We start from the raw sequence: 18239 nt of genomic DNA, 5'->3' as shown, positions 1-18239 counted from the left end.
AAGGTTATCTCCAGATTAGCAGCATCAATATCACCTAGGAACTTATTAGAAATGCAAATACTCTGAGGGGGGGCCCAGCCATCTGCTTTAATGAGCCCTCCAGTGCACACTCAAGCAGCTGCACCATTTCACCTTCCCACCGGTAATGTGTGAGGAAGGAAGGCACAAAATAACCCTTTACCTCCCCTCAGGGGGTTAACAAGTACAGTTGACCCTTGAACAACACAAGTTAAGGGCACCTACCCTTTGAGAAGCTGAAAAATCTGAGCCTAACTTAACGGCTCTCTCCAAGGTTCCCCTCTATCTACAGTTTTACGTCTGAGGATTCATCCAACCACCAATCACACAGTACTGGTAGTGTTTAAATTTTTTTTTTAAATGAGAGTATAAGTGGACCAGTGCATGTCAAACCCTAGTTGTTCAAAGGTCAACTGTACTACCAAATTCTTAAGGGTAGATTACTTTCCAGAAAGTACAACACAGATCAGTTTAAGCTTCCAAGGTCTTAAAACAGGCCTCTGCATTCTGGAAGTTGGTTCAGATTCTCAAGCAATATTTCAGAAGACTTAATCACTCTGGCTGTTAACCATAAAACTACCTATTCATACCTATATCTATTCATATTAATATTAGATTCTTAAATGCCAGTGATAGAAACCCAGTTCAAAACCACCTTAAGCCTCTATGAATGATTCTAAAGTGCCCCCTTCCCTCTGGCTTCCTGGAGGACTCAGGCGGCCTAGTCCAGCAGACAGATCCTGTATCCCATTTAGCCCTGGTGGCTCAGCGATAAAGATCCCCCTGCCAAAGAAGGAAAGGCAGGTTTGATCCCTGGTCAGGAAGAGCCCCTGGAGAAGGGAATTGCTACCCACTCCAGTATTCTTTCCCTTCTCCAGGGGAACCTTCCCAACCCAGGGATCAAACCCAGGTCTACTCGCATTGCAGGCGGATTCTTTACCAGCTGGGCCACAGGGAAGCCCAAGACTACTGGAGTGGGTAGCCTATCCCTTCTCCAGCGGATCTTCCTGACCCAGGAATCAAACTGGGGTCTTCCGCCTTGCAGGCAGATTCTCCTGCCTTAAAGGCAGGAGACCCACAGAATCTGCCAACCGGGGTCTTCTGCCTTGCAGGGAGATTCTCCTGTCTTAAAGGCAAGAGACCCACAGAATCTGCTTGCAAGGCAGGAAGGGAAGATCCTGGAGAAGGGAAGAGAAGAAGATCGGGAAGATCCTCTGGAGAAGGGATAGGCTACCCCCTCCTGTAGTCTTGGGCTTCCCTGTGGTTGAGCTGGTAAAGAATCCGCCTGCAATGCGAGTAGATCTGGGTTGGGAAGATTCCCCTGGAGAAGGGAAAGGCTACCCACTACAGTATTCTGGCCTGGAGAATTCCATGGACTATATATAGTTCATGGGGTAGCAAAGTGCTGGACAGGACTAAGCCACTTTCACTTTCCAGTATCCTTGCCTGGAAAATCCCACGGACAGAGGAGCCTGGAAGGCTACTGTCCGTGGGGTCGCAAGAGTCAGACGTGACTAAGTGACCAAACAACAAATCTTGATTCATGCCTATTGCCCCAGGCGACATTAACAGTTCCCTCTTTCACTCAAAGGAGAAGGCAATGGCAACCCACTCCAGTACTCTTAAGAGTCTTCTGGACTGTGAGGCAGTCCACCCTGCAGGCAAGCACTGGGATAGCAGGGATCCACATGTCCAGCCTCTCTCTGCTGCCTACCCAAGCTTGTGCACAAGCCTCCGGGGCCCCAGGCCAGGTGCTGCCCCCGACCCCAAGCCCACCCGGCCTCAGTGACCCCATCTATCAAGTGAGGGGACTGCACTGGTTTCTGAGGACCCCGCCGGCTTCAGGGCTTCCTAACAACCCGTGCTGGACTCCTTGAGGTTCCCTTCGTCTTAGGCCCAAGCGTCAAAATGAGTCACCACAACAGACTAACACTTTTCCAGCCACCCTTTCCAAATGTTAACAGGCCCTGGTTTGCTCTGAACAGTCAGCTAAAAATGTATTTCCAAAGGCTATTCCATTTTCCCTGCAAACCCTGGACAGGTTTTTACAAAACGCCAGGCGCCCTGCTACCTGTGAACTCAACCATTCCGGCCACAGGCCATTGGCCCCGGGGCTGAACCCGCTCCTCGATGAGCCGGCCGCGCGAAGGCCTGTGGCCAGAAGGCCAAGAGGGAAGCGGGGAAGGCCGGGCTCACCCGTCCTGCGAGCGGGCGGGGAGAGCGGAACGCGCTGCGAGTCCCGAGGCCCCCGCTGCCCCGGCGGCCGCCAGGGGGCGCCGCCGGCCCGCGCGCCCCGCCCCGCCCGCTCGGCTCCGCGAGGCGACGGCGGCGGCGCTTCCGCCCGGCCCGCGTCGGCCGGGTGAGCGCGGCGCCGCGATGTGGCTGGGCCCGGAGGAGGTGCTGGTGGCCAACGCGCTGTGGGTGACGGAGCGCGCCAACCCCTTCTTCGTGCTGCAGCGGCGCCGCGGCCACGGCAAGGGCGGCGGCCTCACGGGTGAGAGGCGCGCGGTGGCCGGGCCTGTGGGCGCCGCCGCGGGGCGGGCGAGGAGGGAGCGCCGGCAAGCGAGGGCCGGCCGCCGGCCAGGCCGGGCCGCGGAGCGTCGCTGCGGACGCGCACGTCGGCGCGCGGCGCGGCCGGGAGGCGCGGGGCCGGGCCGGGAGCGGGGCGGGAGGCCGGGAAGCGGGCCGCGGGCGGGCGGTGGGCGCCGGCCGGGGGGGCGCCAGGAAAGGACGGGGCTGGGGCCTCGAGGAAGACATCTGCGCTCGCGTCAGGCGGGCGGCCGGGGAGCCTGCGGCCAAGCGGGGAGGCCAGAAGAAGGCTGGCGGCGGCCCCTGCCGGATTCGGTGCCCGGGACCTGCCCGGGGCTCCGCGGAGGCTGGTGCAGCTTCCCGGAACGGATCTCACGGCGGAGAGTTCGCGGGATCTCCTGGGCCTCTGCTTCCCCCAGGGCCTCCCAGGAGGGGCCGAGGGACCCAAGCATTCCTTTCCTTCTCCTCCTTTCCCCGCTCACCGAAGAATTGCCTTTCTAGTGAGATCAGAGTTCCTCCCAGCTGCTGCCTGACTCAGCTTCCGTCTCTCCAGCTTCTCCTCATCCGTCTTTCCCGCTTCTTGGTGCGTTGGACCTGCAGAACGAGGCTTAGCTGGGTCACCGATATGTGTGTTCTGATGACCTAGGCAGGGTGCCTCTTTGCCCGTCTGTCTGGGCACTACGCAGGACTGCCTGTCCTGGGGTGTGTGGCGTTTGGGCTCCCGGGGATGTCCCCGGGCACCCCTTCTCCAGGTGGTGTCCGCAGCCCAGGCACTGCCGCAGCAGACCCGGATCAGCCTTAGCCAGACCAGTGCCCCTGCTCCTCTGGCGGCCCATTGCTGCCATTGAGGACCTCGGGCCCAGTGTTGCCGGGTCTTCTAATTATCAACAGAATTTTCTGTGAAATGTCCTAATGTTAAACATTAGCAGCTAATATAGCCCTGTCAGGTGCAGACGGAGGCTTTCCATGGGAGAACGCTTCCTTCAGCCTCTCCTGGGCCACCTCCTGACCTGGAAGTGTGTGAGGTTACCAGGAAGACTGTTGTCTTCAGTGCCTTGAGCCCCCTCCCAGAGGCCTCTGGAACGTCAGGAGCCAGTGCCGGATCTGCATCCTGGACTGGGCTGTTCAGTGGAGGTTAGGCAGCAGCCCCTCTGGAGAGACTGACCGGTGGTCCACCTCGAAGCCTGTGTAGAAATTGAATGCTCGGGTGCCCAGTACCTTCAGGTATATCAGCATACCCGTGTTTCAGTCTCAGGGCTTGCTCTTGCTCTGCGTTCCCACAGGTCGTCTCAGTGCGAGCCTGGGTCCCTCTGTGCTCTGACTTCCTGTGCAGAGAGGGCCCTTTCTACCACCCTCATCTCTCCGTGTCCCCCGAAGCAGGCTGTCCAGTTCTCCCCTGCGGACCATGCCTTGAACTCTGCGTTAGCTATGTTTGGTCAGTTCTGCCATGGCCTTTGCTGTGGCCTTCTCTGTGCCATGATGGACTTTATGGTTTCCTGAACACACTCTTCTTGCAGGAGAAACAGTTCACAGTGTGGTTTTATTCGATCTGTCTTAAGACAGATGCCAACCTAGATTCTTCGTTGATGACTGTGATGACATGGTCTGCCATTACATTTCAAGTCTTGCAATATAGATATGCCAACGATATAGGAATTAAAATTTCTGAGGCCAGAAGAGAAACCTCAACGTGAACAGTTAAAAAAAGTTTATTCCAAACACTGAAAAGGCTTGAATATGCCACTTAAACTGCAATTTACAGAGGCATTTTAGAACATTTCAGTAAAATAAACATTACAGACTCCTGACTTGGGTGTATGTGAAAATTACCTTCTTTTGTAACTGATTATTTTGTTAGACTGGAGGGTGAAAAAGCAGATTAAAATGGAATATGAAACAAGTGTTAAAGTCAAGCAATAAAGTCAATAGTAATTATTCTGGTATCAATACGAAAATGGTCACAAAATATTTTCAGAGCATACCAAAAGCAGCATTTTATTAAAAGGAAAAAACAGAGACTTCCATGGTAGTTCAGAGGTTAAGAATCCACCTGCTGGGGTTCCCCTGGTGACTCAGTGGTAAGGAACCTGCCTGTCAGTGCAGGAGACCCAGGTTTAATCCCTGACCCGGGAAGATCCCGCATGCTACAGAGCAGCTGTCGAGCCTGGGCTCTGGAGCCTGCAGGTCGCAGCCCCTGAGCCTGTGTGTCGTGACTGCTGAAGCCCGTGTGCCCTAGAGCCTGGGCTCTGGAGCAGGAGACGCCACTGCAGCAAGAAGTCGCTGCCGCACAACTGGAGAGCAGCGCCCACTCACCACAGCTAGAGAAAGGCAACAAAGGCCCAGCACAGCCAAAAGGAAACAAAGTTAGTTTTTAAAAAAGGAAAACTATAGGTCCAATATTCCTTACGAGCAACAAAAAAGAATCAGCCTGCAAATGCAGGGGACACATGTTCTATGCCCTCCTGCTCCAGGAAGAGTCCATGGAGCAACTGAGTCCATACCCTAGAGCCCGCGCTCTGCAGCGGGAGAAATTGCCACACTGAGAAGCTGCTAGAGAGTAGCCCACACAGAGCAATGAAGCCCCAGCGCAGCCAAAAATAAACAATAAGCAAACCTCAAATATGAACAATGGACAGGCTTTCGTTTAGCTGAATCATACAATTAATGAAGAGGAATAAATCAAAATAGTTGCAAAATGTAAACATTTCCTCTGATTTATTGGGGAAATAGTGATGTTGACAAATGTTGATGACATTGTGATGAGAAGGAAAACGAAATGTCCTAAAATGCTTCAGAGATGGAAAAAAAAATGGGACAATTTGGCCAATACTAAAAATTTGCCTGTTATTTTCCATCATGACTTTTGAGGCAACATTATCTTCCTGTTGTTGATGTGGAAAATGATGTTAAATATCATTGTCTTATGAAAAAGACATCAAAGTATACAGCCAGAAATGTCAGAGAGACATGTCATAAGAAATGTATCTGGCAGTTAATAATCACATTGTTTTTCTGGATTTTGTGATATTTGTGGTATTGTTTTGTTTAATATTTATTTGTTTGGTTGTGCTGAGTCTTAGTTGCAACATGTGGAATCTGGTTTCTTGCCCAGGCCCCGAACCCGGACCCCTGCGTTGCGAGTGTAAAGTCTTAGCCACCAGACCACCAGGGAAGTCCTTGTTGTTTTGGTTTGTTGTACTTCCTCATTCTGACAAATGCTAGTTTTCAAATCTGATTTTGCGTTTTTCTTGAAGAGGGCCTCCTGGATTATGTGAGCTTTGAGCCCTGTAAAACTTGAATCAGCCCCTGCCTGCAGGTGTTTCTGAGTCAGGAGGATAAACAGGAATAAGTAGGAGGGGATTTTTGATAGGGATCAGAAACTGGCTGAAGGCCTTTGAGGAAAAAGAAGTAATGTAGTGGACTCATGACGCACGATGTTTCACGCTCTGGGCTGGGGCTGTGGGGCAGTGCTCCCCTCGTGGCTGCCTCCAGCCAAGCTCAGCTCCCAGCGCAGCCCTCCCTCACCCTCCCCTCTCTCTGCCCTGTTGCCAGGTCTTCTTGTGGGCACCCTGGATGTGGTGCTGGACTCCAGCGCCCGGGTGGCCCCTTACCGCATCCTCCACCAGACCCAGGACTCGCAGGTCTACTGGACAGTGGCGTGCGGTAGGTGCCTTGAATCACCAGGGGTGCTGGGCAGGGCCTGACCCAGAGAGGGAGGGACTCCGCCTGCTGAGAATCTGGTGCTGCCCTTTATCCAGACAGCACAGGCCAGGCCAGCATCCACCTTAGGAAGGCAGCATGGCTGTGCACGGATGCAAGGCAGGTGGAGGTGAGTGAGCCCTGTGCCTTTCCAAGGGCTTGGCCTTGGGCAGCGTCCATGTTCTGCTAACCTTTTCACAAGACGATACAGTTGATCATTTTTCATGTACTACACAATTTTTTAATGCACCTACTCGGTAAAAGTTATCTGTAAACCCCAAAATCAATACTTGTGGTGATTTTGGACATCTGTGGAAGTGTGTGTGTGCAGAGCAGTGAAGTATTTGAATCACCAGACACGCAGGCTCCCCGCTGAGGTGGAGCAAGCCGCCTCTCCGCCTTCTTGTTTCAGCGGTCAAACCATGAGCACGTCTCCTTTTAGAAATCTAAGCGCCGTGCTCTTCACGTTTCTGTGTTACCTGTTGATGACTCTGCTGTTTAAAACGGCCCAGGTATAATGCTAAAGTGCTACGTGGCATGCGGTGCTTTTAAGGGCAAGAAGCTGGGATGTGCCTTACGGAGAAAATATGAGTTAGAGGAGCTTCCTTCAGGCGTGAGTTACAGTGCCCCTGGCTATGAGTTCAGTCCTAGGGTATTAAAAGTATGTATTAGATAAGATGGCTTTAAGCAGAAAAACATAAGACAAAGTAGTATTTGGATCAGTTGATGAAAACGTCGCGACCGGAAGCTCATAGGAACTTAGCCCTGTAGCTCCCCTGGGAGCAGTATCGGCAAATTCAGTGTTCTAGGAAACTTTGTAGAACATAACCACTGTGAATAACGAGAATCAGCTATAGTTGTCCTAAGCGGAAACAGCCACTCTCCTGAGAATCCAGGAGGAAGTCCCCTTTCAGGGAACCAGCCTGGCTGAGGTCCCTGGGATAGAACAGCAGTCATAGCTGGCTCTCAGACAGCACTGCCTGCCTGCCAGTTATGTGAACCTCCCAACAACTCCAGAAGGGAGAACGTTGGTTTCCCCTATTTTAAAGATGAGGAAAGTGTGCCCAGAGGGGTTAATAAACTTGCCCGAAGTCCCACAGAAGCCTAGATCGGACCCAGAGCACCTGTGTCCCATGCTGCACGCCTGTCTGTGCTCCCAGCCCGTGTCACTGCTCCTCAGGCTAAGTTTTTCCTTGGAGACCGGAGAAGGCGTGATGAGAGTGTTCGCAGCTGGATTGCAGCTACGGGGGCTGGGATTGGGTACAGGGCACCCTGAGTGGGGCGCTTGCAGGAGCCCGCGGCTGCCTGTGTGGGGGGCGCCCGGGGCAGTTGATGTGTGCCTGGGCCGAGAGGAGCTGCTTCGTGCTGAAATGGGTCCTTGAGGCGCCCGTCTGTGTCTCAGGGTCCTCCTTCGCAGAGAGTGCATGGAGGGGGCGGTGGCAGTGCGAGCCGCACCTCTGCGGGAAGAGAGGCGTGCGGTTGCTCTGGGGGCCTGTGGGAAGCCCCCGGGGAGGGGTGCGCTGCCCTGGGGAGCTCCTGCCCCTGCCAGGCCCCTGTGCTCACCCGCCTGGGCTGCTCTGTTTTTGCCCACACGGCTCTTCAGCTCTCCAAAGACAGACACCTCCTGACGCCTCCCACTGAATCTTGACTCCTTAGCTTGCCATTAAAGGACTTTTACCCTTTAAATTTTAAGTACTATTTCTGTTTTTCCAGAACTTTTTATGAGTTATCTTTTTGATTCTTAGAGCACCTCAGAGACAGGCACAGTTATTTTCACTTTATAGGATGAAGCTGAGGCATTCCTCAGCTTAGCTTGAACATGTAGCCCAGAGCCACCTCACTGGAATGTGTCCAAACTGTAATGCTAATCTAGGCTGCTCATGCCCTCGAGGAGTTGCTGGTCTGGTGGGAGAGCTACAAGGGGCTTCCCTCGTGGCTCAGTTGGTAAAGAATCTGCCTACAATGCAGGAGACCCGGGTTCGATTCCTGGGTCAGAAAGATCTCCTAGAGAAGGAAATGGCAACCCGGTCCAGTATTCTTGCCTATAGAATCCCATGGACAGAGGAGCCTTGGCATGGGTTGTAAGAGTCGGACAGAACTTAGCAACTAAACCACCACCAAAGGACTTTCAGGATCTTCTTGCTTCCATTTCTGTCTTCCTCCCCCAGCTCACACCTGGCCTTCAGCCAGACAAGACACTTGCAGGGCCTGAAGTCCTTCACCGCAGCTGCCCTGGCTGAGGTGCCTACAGCGCCCCCCGCATCCACATTGCCTCCCCTCACTCTGTTGAGCACCTGCCTAGATGTCACACTCTACAGAAGCTTTCCCAGACTCCCCAGAGCCACGTGCCGCTTCTCCCTCCCTTGGACCTGCCACGTCCCCAGCAGCACTTTTGCACTGAAGGCTTGCCACTCTCGCACCAGACCAGTAACTCCGTGAGGGTGCAGGCAGCCTTGATTAGCATTATGGTTGGTCACTTGCCAGCGAGGTGACTCTGGGCAACATGCTCAACCTAACCGTGCCTTCGCTTCATCCTATAAAATGAAAATAACTGTACCTGTTTCCAAGGTGCTCTAAGAATCAAATAAGATAATTTATATAAAGTTCTGAAAAAACAGAAATAGCACGTAAAATTTAATTAGCTATTATATTTTTTATTATCAGTACCCAGCATAGAGATAGTTTCAGTATTTACTTGGTACTAAATGATTTCCTAAAGGAAATCAGTCCTGAATATTCATTGGAAACACTTTGGCTACCTGATGCTAAGAACTGACTCGTTGGACAAGACCTTGATGCTGGGAAAGATTGAAGGCAGGAGGAGAAGGGGACAACAGAGGTTGAGATGGTTGGATGAACGGACATGAGTTTGAGCAAATTTCAGGAGTTGGCAATGGAGAGGGAAGCCTGGTGTGCGCTCATGACTGAGCAACTGAACTGAAATGAAGATCAAGTTGCTTTTAATTAATAATTCTTTTATGTGAATATATGTAAATATTAATAATTAAAGTGTAGGCAGATCCACGCAGGTACAGTGAACAAGATTCCTTTGTTTTAGAGTGCCAGCAACATGTGTGCGAGATTCAACCTTCACATTCAAATATGAGTTCTTAGCAAAAAAAGCAAGCAAAAAGAACTCCCTTCTCCTAACAACTAGCCCTTGGCCTCTATGCACTAGGGAAAGGAGGCCATAATAGATATGCAAAGAAAAATGAAAAAAAAATTCATGGATGATTTAGGAACTTCTATTTATGGTTATCTCTTGCAGTAATCATCTGTTGTTATGCTTATCGTCATGATTATCACTGTTAGTGTATGGTTCTGGGTTTAATTGTCTTCACATGGACAGTCTCCCACAGACCCGTGGGAAAGGGTCTTTCCATGCAGTTGCTTCTTAGTGTGGTGAACTGCTTGGGTAAATGTAAAGAAACAAAAGAAATCAGCCCTAACCAAGACAGGCTGGACTGTGACTCTGGAAGACAGAGCTTGAGCAGGTAGCTGGGCCAGAGGAGATGACAGGGACCAACTCGGCCTGGCCGGAATGGAGCCAGGATGGGGTCTTCAGCTGGTGGAAGAGTTGTGGCCAGGCAGGAAAGGATGGGCTGGCCAGGGATCAGGTCTGTCGCCCACAGTCACGCGGACCTCGCGTCTCTGCTACAGCCCACCGCCCGTCCGAGTGTGTGGGCCTTCCTGCAGCCACAGAGACAGCGGGGCCTTCTGGGTGCCTGCGGTTGGCAGACTGTCCCAGGACACTGGAAAGGAAGCAGCGCCTTCACTCCTTTCCTGATTCTTGTGTGAGGTCATTTAGAAAAGAGTTCCTAAGTGCAAACCCCCTGCCAGACACATGGAAAGCCCCCAAAACTGGGGTGCCAGAGGGATGGGGAAGAGACTCGCCTCATCCTTCTACTTCTCCCGAGGCTCCTTTTCCCAGTTCCCTGGTAGAGGCGGAGAAAGCAGCTGCCTCGGTCTTTGGGATGGCGCTGGGCTGCCTCTGAGTTTTTCCATCTCCACGGGGCCTGCAGTGCCCTTGAGGGGCCCTCTTCCTAAGGAGGACAGGGACCGCCCTCCTAGGTGAGGCAGACCCTGGGGGCCAGCTAGCAACTGAAAGAGTCAAACGGGTGAAACAAAGGGTTCCTGGAAGAGACGGTCCAGCTGGGATGTGAACTCGGGGGAGGAGGAAGAACAGTCAGAGGCCTGGATGGGGCATCTGGCTCAGAGAGAGGGAGGGGGCCTCTGGCCCAGCAGGAGACCAGCTAGCCAGGGACCTGGAGTCCTGCAGGAAGCTCCCGCTGCCGTCTGTGGAGGCCTAGATTCTTGGGAGAACTGCAGTCACTTATACCAAGTCTGACTGTCTGGCTAGTCGCCTACACGTGGAAGACCACATTAAGTCCTTTTGTCTCAAAAAAGTAAGTAAGCAAATCTGCATGTGTATTAACTATTTCTGGGACACAAGAAACTCACAGTCACTCTTGCTCTTGGTGTTAGAGGGCAATGGAAGCTTTACTTTTTTTGTGACTCTCTTTCTATTTAAATTTTTTTATTTTGTGTTTTTATCAGGACCATTTATGACTTTTGCTATATATACACACACACACACACATATATATGGAAAGAGTAGACAGGTGAAAGATAGTAATCTTTTTTGTATAGCAAATCAGGTCACCCATTTTCAACTCTCTCTGAGTTTATGTTTAAGGCCTGGTGATTTTGTGATTTTCCTTTTCTTTATTCCACCAAACCACCCCTAGGTTCTTCCCGAAAAGAGATCACAAAACACTGGGAATGGCTGGAAAATAACTTACTCCAGACGCTGTCCATCTTTGACAATGAGGAAGATATCACCACCTTCGTCAAGGGCAAGATTCACGTAAGACTCCCTCTCCATACTGGTTCTGACTCCCTTCTTTGGGCTAGCAGTATTCATCTGTGTCATCCTCTGTAAACTTCAGACACCATGATATAGTTCTTTGCTCCATGAAGCAGAAGCGGAATGAAGTGTCCAGTCCGGTTCTCTTGGTGTTGAAAGGGGCAGTTGAACTCATTGTATGCAGGCCGCATCTTCTGGCTAGCCACCGGAGTCTGACTAAGCGTAGCTGGGAGCTCCCATTCCCTTAGAGAGTGTTAGAGCAAATATGCAGATATACAGCTCTGTGTCCAACAGAGGAAGAAGATGGAAATGACAGGATAATATGAAGTATCTTTCTATCATAAAGCTAACATTACTTCAAAATGCACAGATATTTTGACCCAGCAATTGCATTCCTTGGAATTCACCCTAGAGTGTATTCATATGTGCAGAATGACATATGTGTCAGGACGTTCCCTGAAGCACTGTCAGGACACAGTGCCTCCCGATCCCGTGTTAAGAGGGAAAGCAGCTGTTCTTTCCTTTGCTAATTGAGAGTGAGCCTACTTGCTAACATAGTACTTACTATTTTCTATATGAATACTGTACTGAGCACCTTATATTCAGGGGACTTGAGCAGTCATATGTGATAGTCTTAGTGGAGTATTTTACAGGTAGTGAAATAATTATGAATGTGTAAAAACTTATCACAGCACTGTTTAGATTGTTTCCCCTTTAGGGAATAATTAGCATAATGAGCATTTATCTGAGAATGTGTGTGTGTGTATCTGCCTTTTTTTCTTTCTGGTGGTTTATTGCCTTGGGTTAGATTCCTCAGAGGGCCCTTACTAGGTCAGAGTTCATGATAAAAACTTGCTTTGGGCAAGCCCTTGTGACTTCATAATGCCAGAGCTTCCTAGACCTGGGCAGAGAGCACCAAGAGCTCCTCAGCAGTTCTCTGTGTGCCTTGGGGTGAGTTAGGATAGGACCTGTGTTGCCTTTCTAGCTCCAGGAAACTAGGCAAAGAGAGCAGAGGCAAGTCTTCACTCTCCTCCTGAGCAGCTGGCCAATAATAATAATAACAGCAACATTATGGAACGTTTCCCTTATGCCAAGCCCAAACAAACTCATCAACAAAATAGACCAAAGCTCTTGCTGAGTCAAATTAAAAATGGAAATTAGGCAATGTTGAGGTGAGGGGGCTTCTCTCGTGACTCAGCGGTGCAGGGTCCAATGCAGGAGACACGGGTCTGATCCCTGGGCCGGGAGGAGTCCACGTGCCACGGAGCAGTTGAGTCCATGCACCGCAGCCGTGAGTCTGTGCTCCAGACCCCGAAAGTGTGCCCAGGGAGCCTCCGAGCTGCAGCTGCTGGAGCCCAGCCACCCTAGAGCCTGTGCTCCCCAACAGGAGGAGCCCCTGCAACGAGCAGTCCCCGCAGCACGACTGAGGGGTTGCCCCACACAGAACGAAAACCCAGGGCAGCCGAAAATAAGTAATTAATTAAAGATTGCGTTTTACGAAAGAGAAAATGTTGAGGGAGTTCCCTGGCAAGCCAGTGGTTAGGACTCAGCACTTTCACTGCTGGGACCCTGGTTTAACCTCTGGTTGGAGAACTAAGATCCCGCAAGAGGCATGGTGCCGCCAAAAGAGAAGAGAGAGAACTGGACTTTACAGACATACTACTGTATATCAGAACTTGTGAGACGTAGTAAAAGCACCACACAGAAGGAAATGTAAAGTCTTGAGTTTTATGTTTTATAATAATGTGATAAAAAAGAAAGGTGGGAATTAGTGAGCCAAGTGTCCAGTAAATTAGAAGAATTCCAGAGAAACCAGGAAATTAGAAAGACGGAAATACAATGATCACAGAAAGATTTACTATTCACCGAAGACTCTATTATTCACCAGATTATAGTTGGCATTTTCTAGCAGTAAAGTATTTATTGATTAACATAGGTACCTTGTTTTTTTTAGACATAATACTATTGCATATTTAATAGACTACAGTATAGTGTAGACATAACTTCTATATGCACTATGAAACCAAAACAATTGTATGACTTGTTTATATGTGCTTTACTGCTATGGTTCAGAACCACACCAGCAGTATCTCCAGGGTATGCCTGTCACAAAGGGGAGAAGTTAATTTCTTGGAAAATAAAGAAATGATACAGAAGAACAACAGATCAAAAAACAGATCCAAGATATAAACAAACCTGTGGCAAAAGTGATACAGGACGAAAGAGAAAAACCTCAAGCCATGTTGGGAATGAAATATTTTTAAAAAGCAGAGTTAAAAAAAAAAGAAAAGGCCATAAACAGCTTTACACCCATAAATTATAAGAATTAAGACAAGATGAACACTATTAAAATAATGTTTCAGTTTCCAGTTGCTATTGTAACAAGTTACCATAAACTTAGTGATTTAAAGCAACAGAAGTTCTTAGGGCTTCCAGCGGTAAAGAATCCGCCTCCCGACGCAGGATCCCCGGGTTCGACCCCTGGTCTGGGATTGTGTGCCACAACTATTGAGCCTGTGCTCTCGAGCCAGGAAGCCACAGCTACTGACGCCCATGTGCTCTGGAGCTCGTGCTCTGCAGCAAGAGGAGCCACTTTAGTGAGAGGCTCAAGCACCACAGCGGGAGAGTGGCTCCCGCTCCCCGCAGCTGGAGAAAAGCCCGAGAGCAAGAAGGCCCAGGACAGCCAAATGCTTAAAACACTGATTTTAAGTAAGCACAAGTTTCTTATCTTACAGTTCTGCATGTCAGAAGTCTTGAGATAAAATCTCATAGGCTAAAATCAAGGAATTGGCAAGACTGATTCTTGGAAGCTTCGAGGGGAGAATCCACTTCCTTGCCTTTTCCAGCTCTTAGGAACCTTGTAGGGCTTCCCTTGGCTGACTCAGCAGTAAAGAATCCACCTGCCAATACAGGAAACCCGGGTTCAATCCCTGGGTCAGGAAGATCCCTGGAGACGGGAATGGCAGCCCACTCCAGGACTCTTGCCTGGGAAATCCCATGGACACAGGAGCCTGGCGGGCTACAGCCCAGGGGGTTGCAGAGAGTCGGACATGACTGAGCGACTAATAGCGACAGCAGGAGCCGTGCATTTCGCAGTTCTTGGTCCTTACCTTTCTTTCTAATGCCAGCAGCACTGACGTCCTGACTGACTTGTTTAATCAGTTAGTACCTCTCTCTCTCAACTCTTCCCGGGAATTGGGATGTAACATCTTTAGTGTGTTAGTCTCTCAGTCGTGTCCGATTCTGCAACCCCATGGACTGTAGCCCACCGGGCTCCTCTGTCCATGGAGAGTCTCCAGGCAGGAATACTGGAGTGGGTTGCCATTCTCTTCTCCAGCGGAACATCCTTAGCGGGACTGTTATCTGATCCGCCACATAATAGAACTGAAACAGACAAAGAAATAGAAAACTTGAATATGCCTAAAACTGTTAAAGAACTTAAGTCAGTTGTTCAAAATCTACCCAGTGATTGTTAACAGTGCACTTCTGTCAGCTAGCACGCAAAACCCGAGTCCTGGGGACCAGTACTCCAGTAGAGACCAGTGGGAATGCAGAGAAAAAGGCAAAGCAGCATGTCAGCCCCTTTGCAGCCTGCTTGGGGATCTCCCAGGTGCAGCTGAAGGAGTGGGGGCACCCGCTGAGACCCAGGAAGGGGGCCTGAAGGCCAAGGTGCCAGTGACGGTCCATAGGCTGTCTGGCGCTCACCATCCCGCTGGTGGGGCCCCTTCTCCAGCCTCCCGGTAGGCACGCTGGAGGGCAGCAGAAGCAAAGGTGGGGCCTCGGTAGTGAGGAGGGTGCTCAGACGCAGAGCTCGCTTCTGCAGCAGTGCTCTGGGGAGGTCGACAGGCAGCTTGAGAGAGAGGCTGGGGTTGCAGGCACAGTGGTGCTGTGTGTACTGAAATGGAGGTGCTGCTCTTGGGTCCTCACCCCAGCGCCTGGCTGCTTTTCCTACTCGCGGAGGCAGGGACGTGAGGCTGCCAGGAGGCTCCGTGGAAGCGGCAGTCTGGGCCACACCACTTGCCTTGAATTCCTTTAGCTTATCGAGTAGTCATACCCCCTGGAAGATTTACATGTACATTTTGAGCCAGATATACTAAGAACCTGTTGTACCCCCAGGAGGTTTGGCTCTGTGGCCCAGGGGCATATCTCTGGGCACTGTGAGCCCACTAAAGATGTTGGCGGGGCACAACACTGACAGGCCCTGAGCTGGATGGGCCCTGCGGCTGGCGCGAAGACCTTGAGCAAGGGCCAGAGGCAGCAGCCACCTGGTATGGGGAAGGGGGGAGTGTCAGATACAGAACGTCCTTTGGGACACTGGCATGAGGAATGCCCTTCATAGAATAGTGCCACAGCAAGATCCCATTTGGGCAAAGAAGGAAAGCAAAGAGCAGACGTGTGTATTTGCTTAAAGGTGCATCAGTGCCAGCCTGTTTGGGAGAAAATCAGCAAAGTGGTTACAGCAGCAGAGGAGATGGAGACTGCCTTCTCATTGAACCCCCTTTTCTACTATTTGCATTTTTTTTTTGCCATGTTTATGTATTTTTCAGGTATTTACATTAAAAGAACTAAAATGTAAATTTGAAAGTCTTTGCTCTGAGCTAGTAGAGAGAAAGCTCGGGGAGTTAGGGGAACTCGCCTGCTCTGTGTGGCCAGAGCAGCTGTCGGGTCTCCCTGCTTGTGGCCCTGGGTCAGTGTCCAAGAGCCCTGAGTGCCGCTGGCCGACTCCCCGTGTCCTCCTCCAGGGCATCATCGCAGAAGAGAACAAGAATGTGCAGCCCCAGGGAGACGAGGACCCTGGGAAGTTCAAGGAGGCCGAGCTGAAAATGAGGAAGCAGTTCGGGATGCCCGAGGGGGAGAAGCTGGTCAACTACTACTCCTGCAGCTACTGGAAGGGCCGTGTGCCCCGGCAGGGCTGGCTCTACCTGACCGTCAACCACCTCTGCTTCTACTCCTTTCTGCTGGGCAAGGAGGGTGAGTGCAAGCAGCTGGGGCTCCCTGCGTCACCCCCACCCTCCCTGCCCCAGCCTGCAGGTGGTGCTGGCATCCTCCTCTGCACTCACCCTCCGCCTCACCCCTAGAAAGTGCACCTCCTCCCCAGACTTCCAGACTTCCTGAGGGCTCGGCCTCCTCAGCCCCCAGATGTTCTGTCCCCACACAACCACCAGAGTCTCCCCAGAAGACAGTGACCCATGAGCAGAACTCCCAGACGTGAGCCAAACATCACCTGGCCCTTGAGGGCTCTGTCGTGTCTGCATCAACCAGCACAGCTCTTCACATGGTGACTTTCTGCACAGGGCCTCCCCTCTTTCATGCAGAACATGCCAGCACCCCATCATCCCTGAGCAGCTGCAGGTTCCATGGGGCCTTGGATGTGTGCCCCTGCATCCACCTGCTGCGGGGCCCTCTGCCCAGGAAGCCCTGGCCTCAGGACAAAGAGCAGATGCCCAGCCAGCTCCCTCTGCTGCCACGTCACCCCCAGAAAGCGGCCCCAAGGCTTCCACTGCTCTCTGTGTTCCCTTTCCCGCGCCCAGCGCCCAGCCATGCACACGCTTGTCCCAACCTCACCTGCCTCTCGCGCCTTCACATCTGCTCAGGAGGCAGGGCCAGTGTCCTCTCTGTGCCGGCCACACCATGTTGTGACTTGCCCCCAGAGCAGGACACTCCCCCCAGCTGGGGCTTTTCAGGTCCCGGGGCTCAGCTCGCTCACCTCTGCTTGTTCATTCATGCTGTTCTTCAGCCATTGTGTGGGCAAACCCAGGAGGTTCTTGGGACTGGGAGCTGGGTCAGCCCGGCACAGCCGGGCTCGGGCTGGGCACAGGGCGGGAGTCAGGAGCCGGCCGCCCGGCCCTGCAGCGGGCTTGCCCTCATGCCTGTCTGTCCCCCCCCCTCCTCCCCCGGCGTCCAGTGAGCCTGGTGGTGCAGTGGGTGGACGTCACCCGGCTGGAGAAGAACGCCACACTGCTCTTCCCTGAGAGCATCCGCGTGGACACGCGGGACCAGGAGCTCTTCTTCTCCATGTTCCTCAACATCGGGGAGACCTTCAAGCTCATGGAGCAGCTGGCCAACCTGGCGGTGCGGCAGCTGCTGGACAGCGAGGGCTTCCTGGAGGAGAAAGCGCCGCCCAGGCCGCCGCGGCCACACAGGAACATCTCGGCGCTGAAGCGGTGCGTCGGCCCGCCCGCCGGGACCGCACCGGCCCCCTGCGTGGGAGGGGGCCCGCTGAAGGGTGGCTGCGGTAGTGCACCGCGTAACTCGCCCCGGGGCCGCCGCCCCCCGCGGGAGCCGGGAAGGCCTCAGCGAGTCCCGCTCAGGGAGCGCAGCCGCCTGCCCGCCCGCCCGACGGCTCGGCTCAGGCCCGGGCGAGCGCCCTGCCAACCAGCAGACCGAGGAGCAGTCGCGGGCCCGGCCCTCCCGAGCAGCTCTGTCCTTGCTGCTCCGTGGCAGCGTCAGGGATGCTCTTAGGCTGAGAGCAGCTCAGAGACGGCCGCGGTGAGAGGCACGCCCTTGGGCTCAGAGGCCGTGGTCTAGGCACAGACTCTTGCACCGTCTGGCAGAACGCTGTCCAGGGATGGCTCTCGCCTCACGCGAGTGACCGGGTGGCTCTCAGAACCTCTGGGAAGAAAGCAAGCAGGGCGGGACTGGGCAGGCTCTGGCACTGTCTGTCGAGGGCACCCGCCAGGCCCGGCTCAGGCTGCTGGCCGCTCCCCGGGGGCTGGGCGGGGGATGTTCACAAGGATCGGTCCCTGCCCGGCCCGCCTCACACCGTCCTAGGCCCAGCGAGGGTGTGTTTCTCTTAAGCAACAGCAGCCTGTGGTCTGTGTTTTGAGGATATTTGGTCCAAGCCACTCGGCACTTGGGATCTTAGTTCCCCAGCCAGGGATTGAACCTGCCCCCCCCCCCTCCCGCTGCAGTGGACGCTGGGAATCGTAGCCACTGCTCTGCTGGGGAAGCGCTAGCACCCTGCGTTTTTGTCCTCACTCCACACCTGCCTGTCGGAAGGCCCTGTCCCGGTTTCCGGGTGGGGCCGGGTCTTCCCAGTAAGAAGCAGCAGGGTGGGTGCAGGCATCTTCTGGGCACACCAGACGTGCTGGTAGTTGACGGCGCCTCTGCTGACCATACGGACGTG

At 52.7% G+C, this 18239-nt stretch overlaps 1 protein-coding gene across 4 annotated transcripts in view; it reads left to right on the top strand.

Annotated features, from left to right (window-relative positions):
* The window catches only part of TBC1D9B (TBC1 domain family member 9B), a 39736-nt gene continuing 23827 nt past the window's right edge, over window positions 2331-18239 (top strand). For all 4 annotated transcript variants that reach the window (XM_018051613.1, XM_018051612.1, XM_018051611.1 and 1 more), the window contains exons 1-5: window positions 2331-2512; window positions 6100-6210; window positions 10995-11113; window positions 15856-16084; window positions 17019-17277. In XM_018051613.1, the coding sequence (XP_017907102.1) occupies window positions 2395-2512; window positions 6100-6210; window positions 10995-11113; window positions 15856-16084; window positions 17019-17277 (836 nt within the window). In that variant the 5' untranslated portion in view covers window positions 2331-2394. The remainder of the gene's footprint in view (window positions 2513-6099; window positions 6211-10994; window positions 11114-15855; window positions 16085-17018; window positions 17278-18239) is intronic.

This window comes from Capra hircus, chromosome 7 (assembly GCF_001704415.2).
Source record: "Capra hircus breed San Clemente chromosome 7, ASM170441v1, whole genome shotgun sequence".
NCBI classification, from domain to species: Eukaryota; Metazoa; Chordata; class Mammalia; order Artiodactyla; family Bovidae; genus Capra; species Capra hircus.
This window is presented reverse-complemented; position numbering and strand designations above follow the sequence as displayed.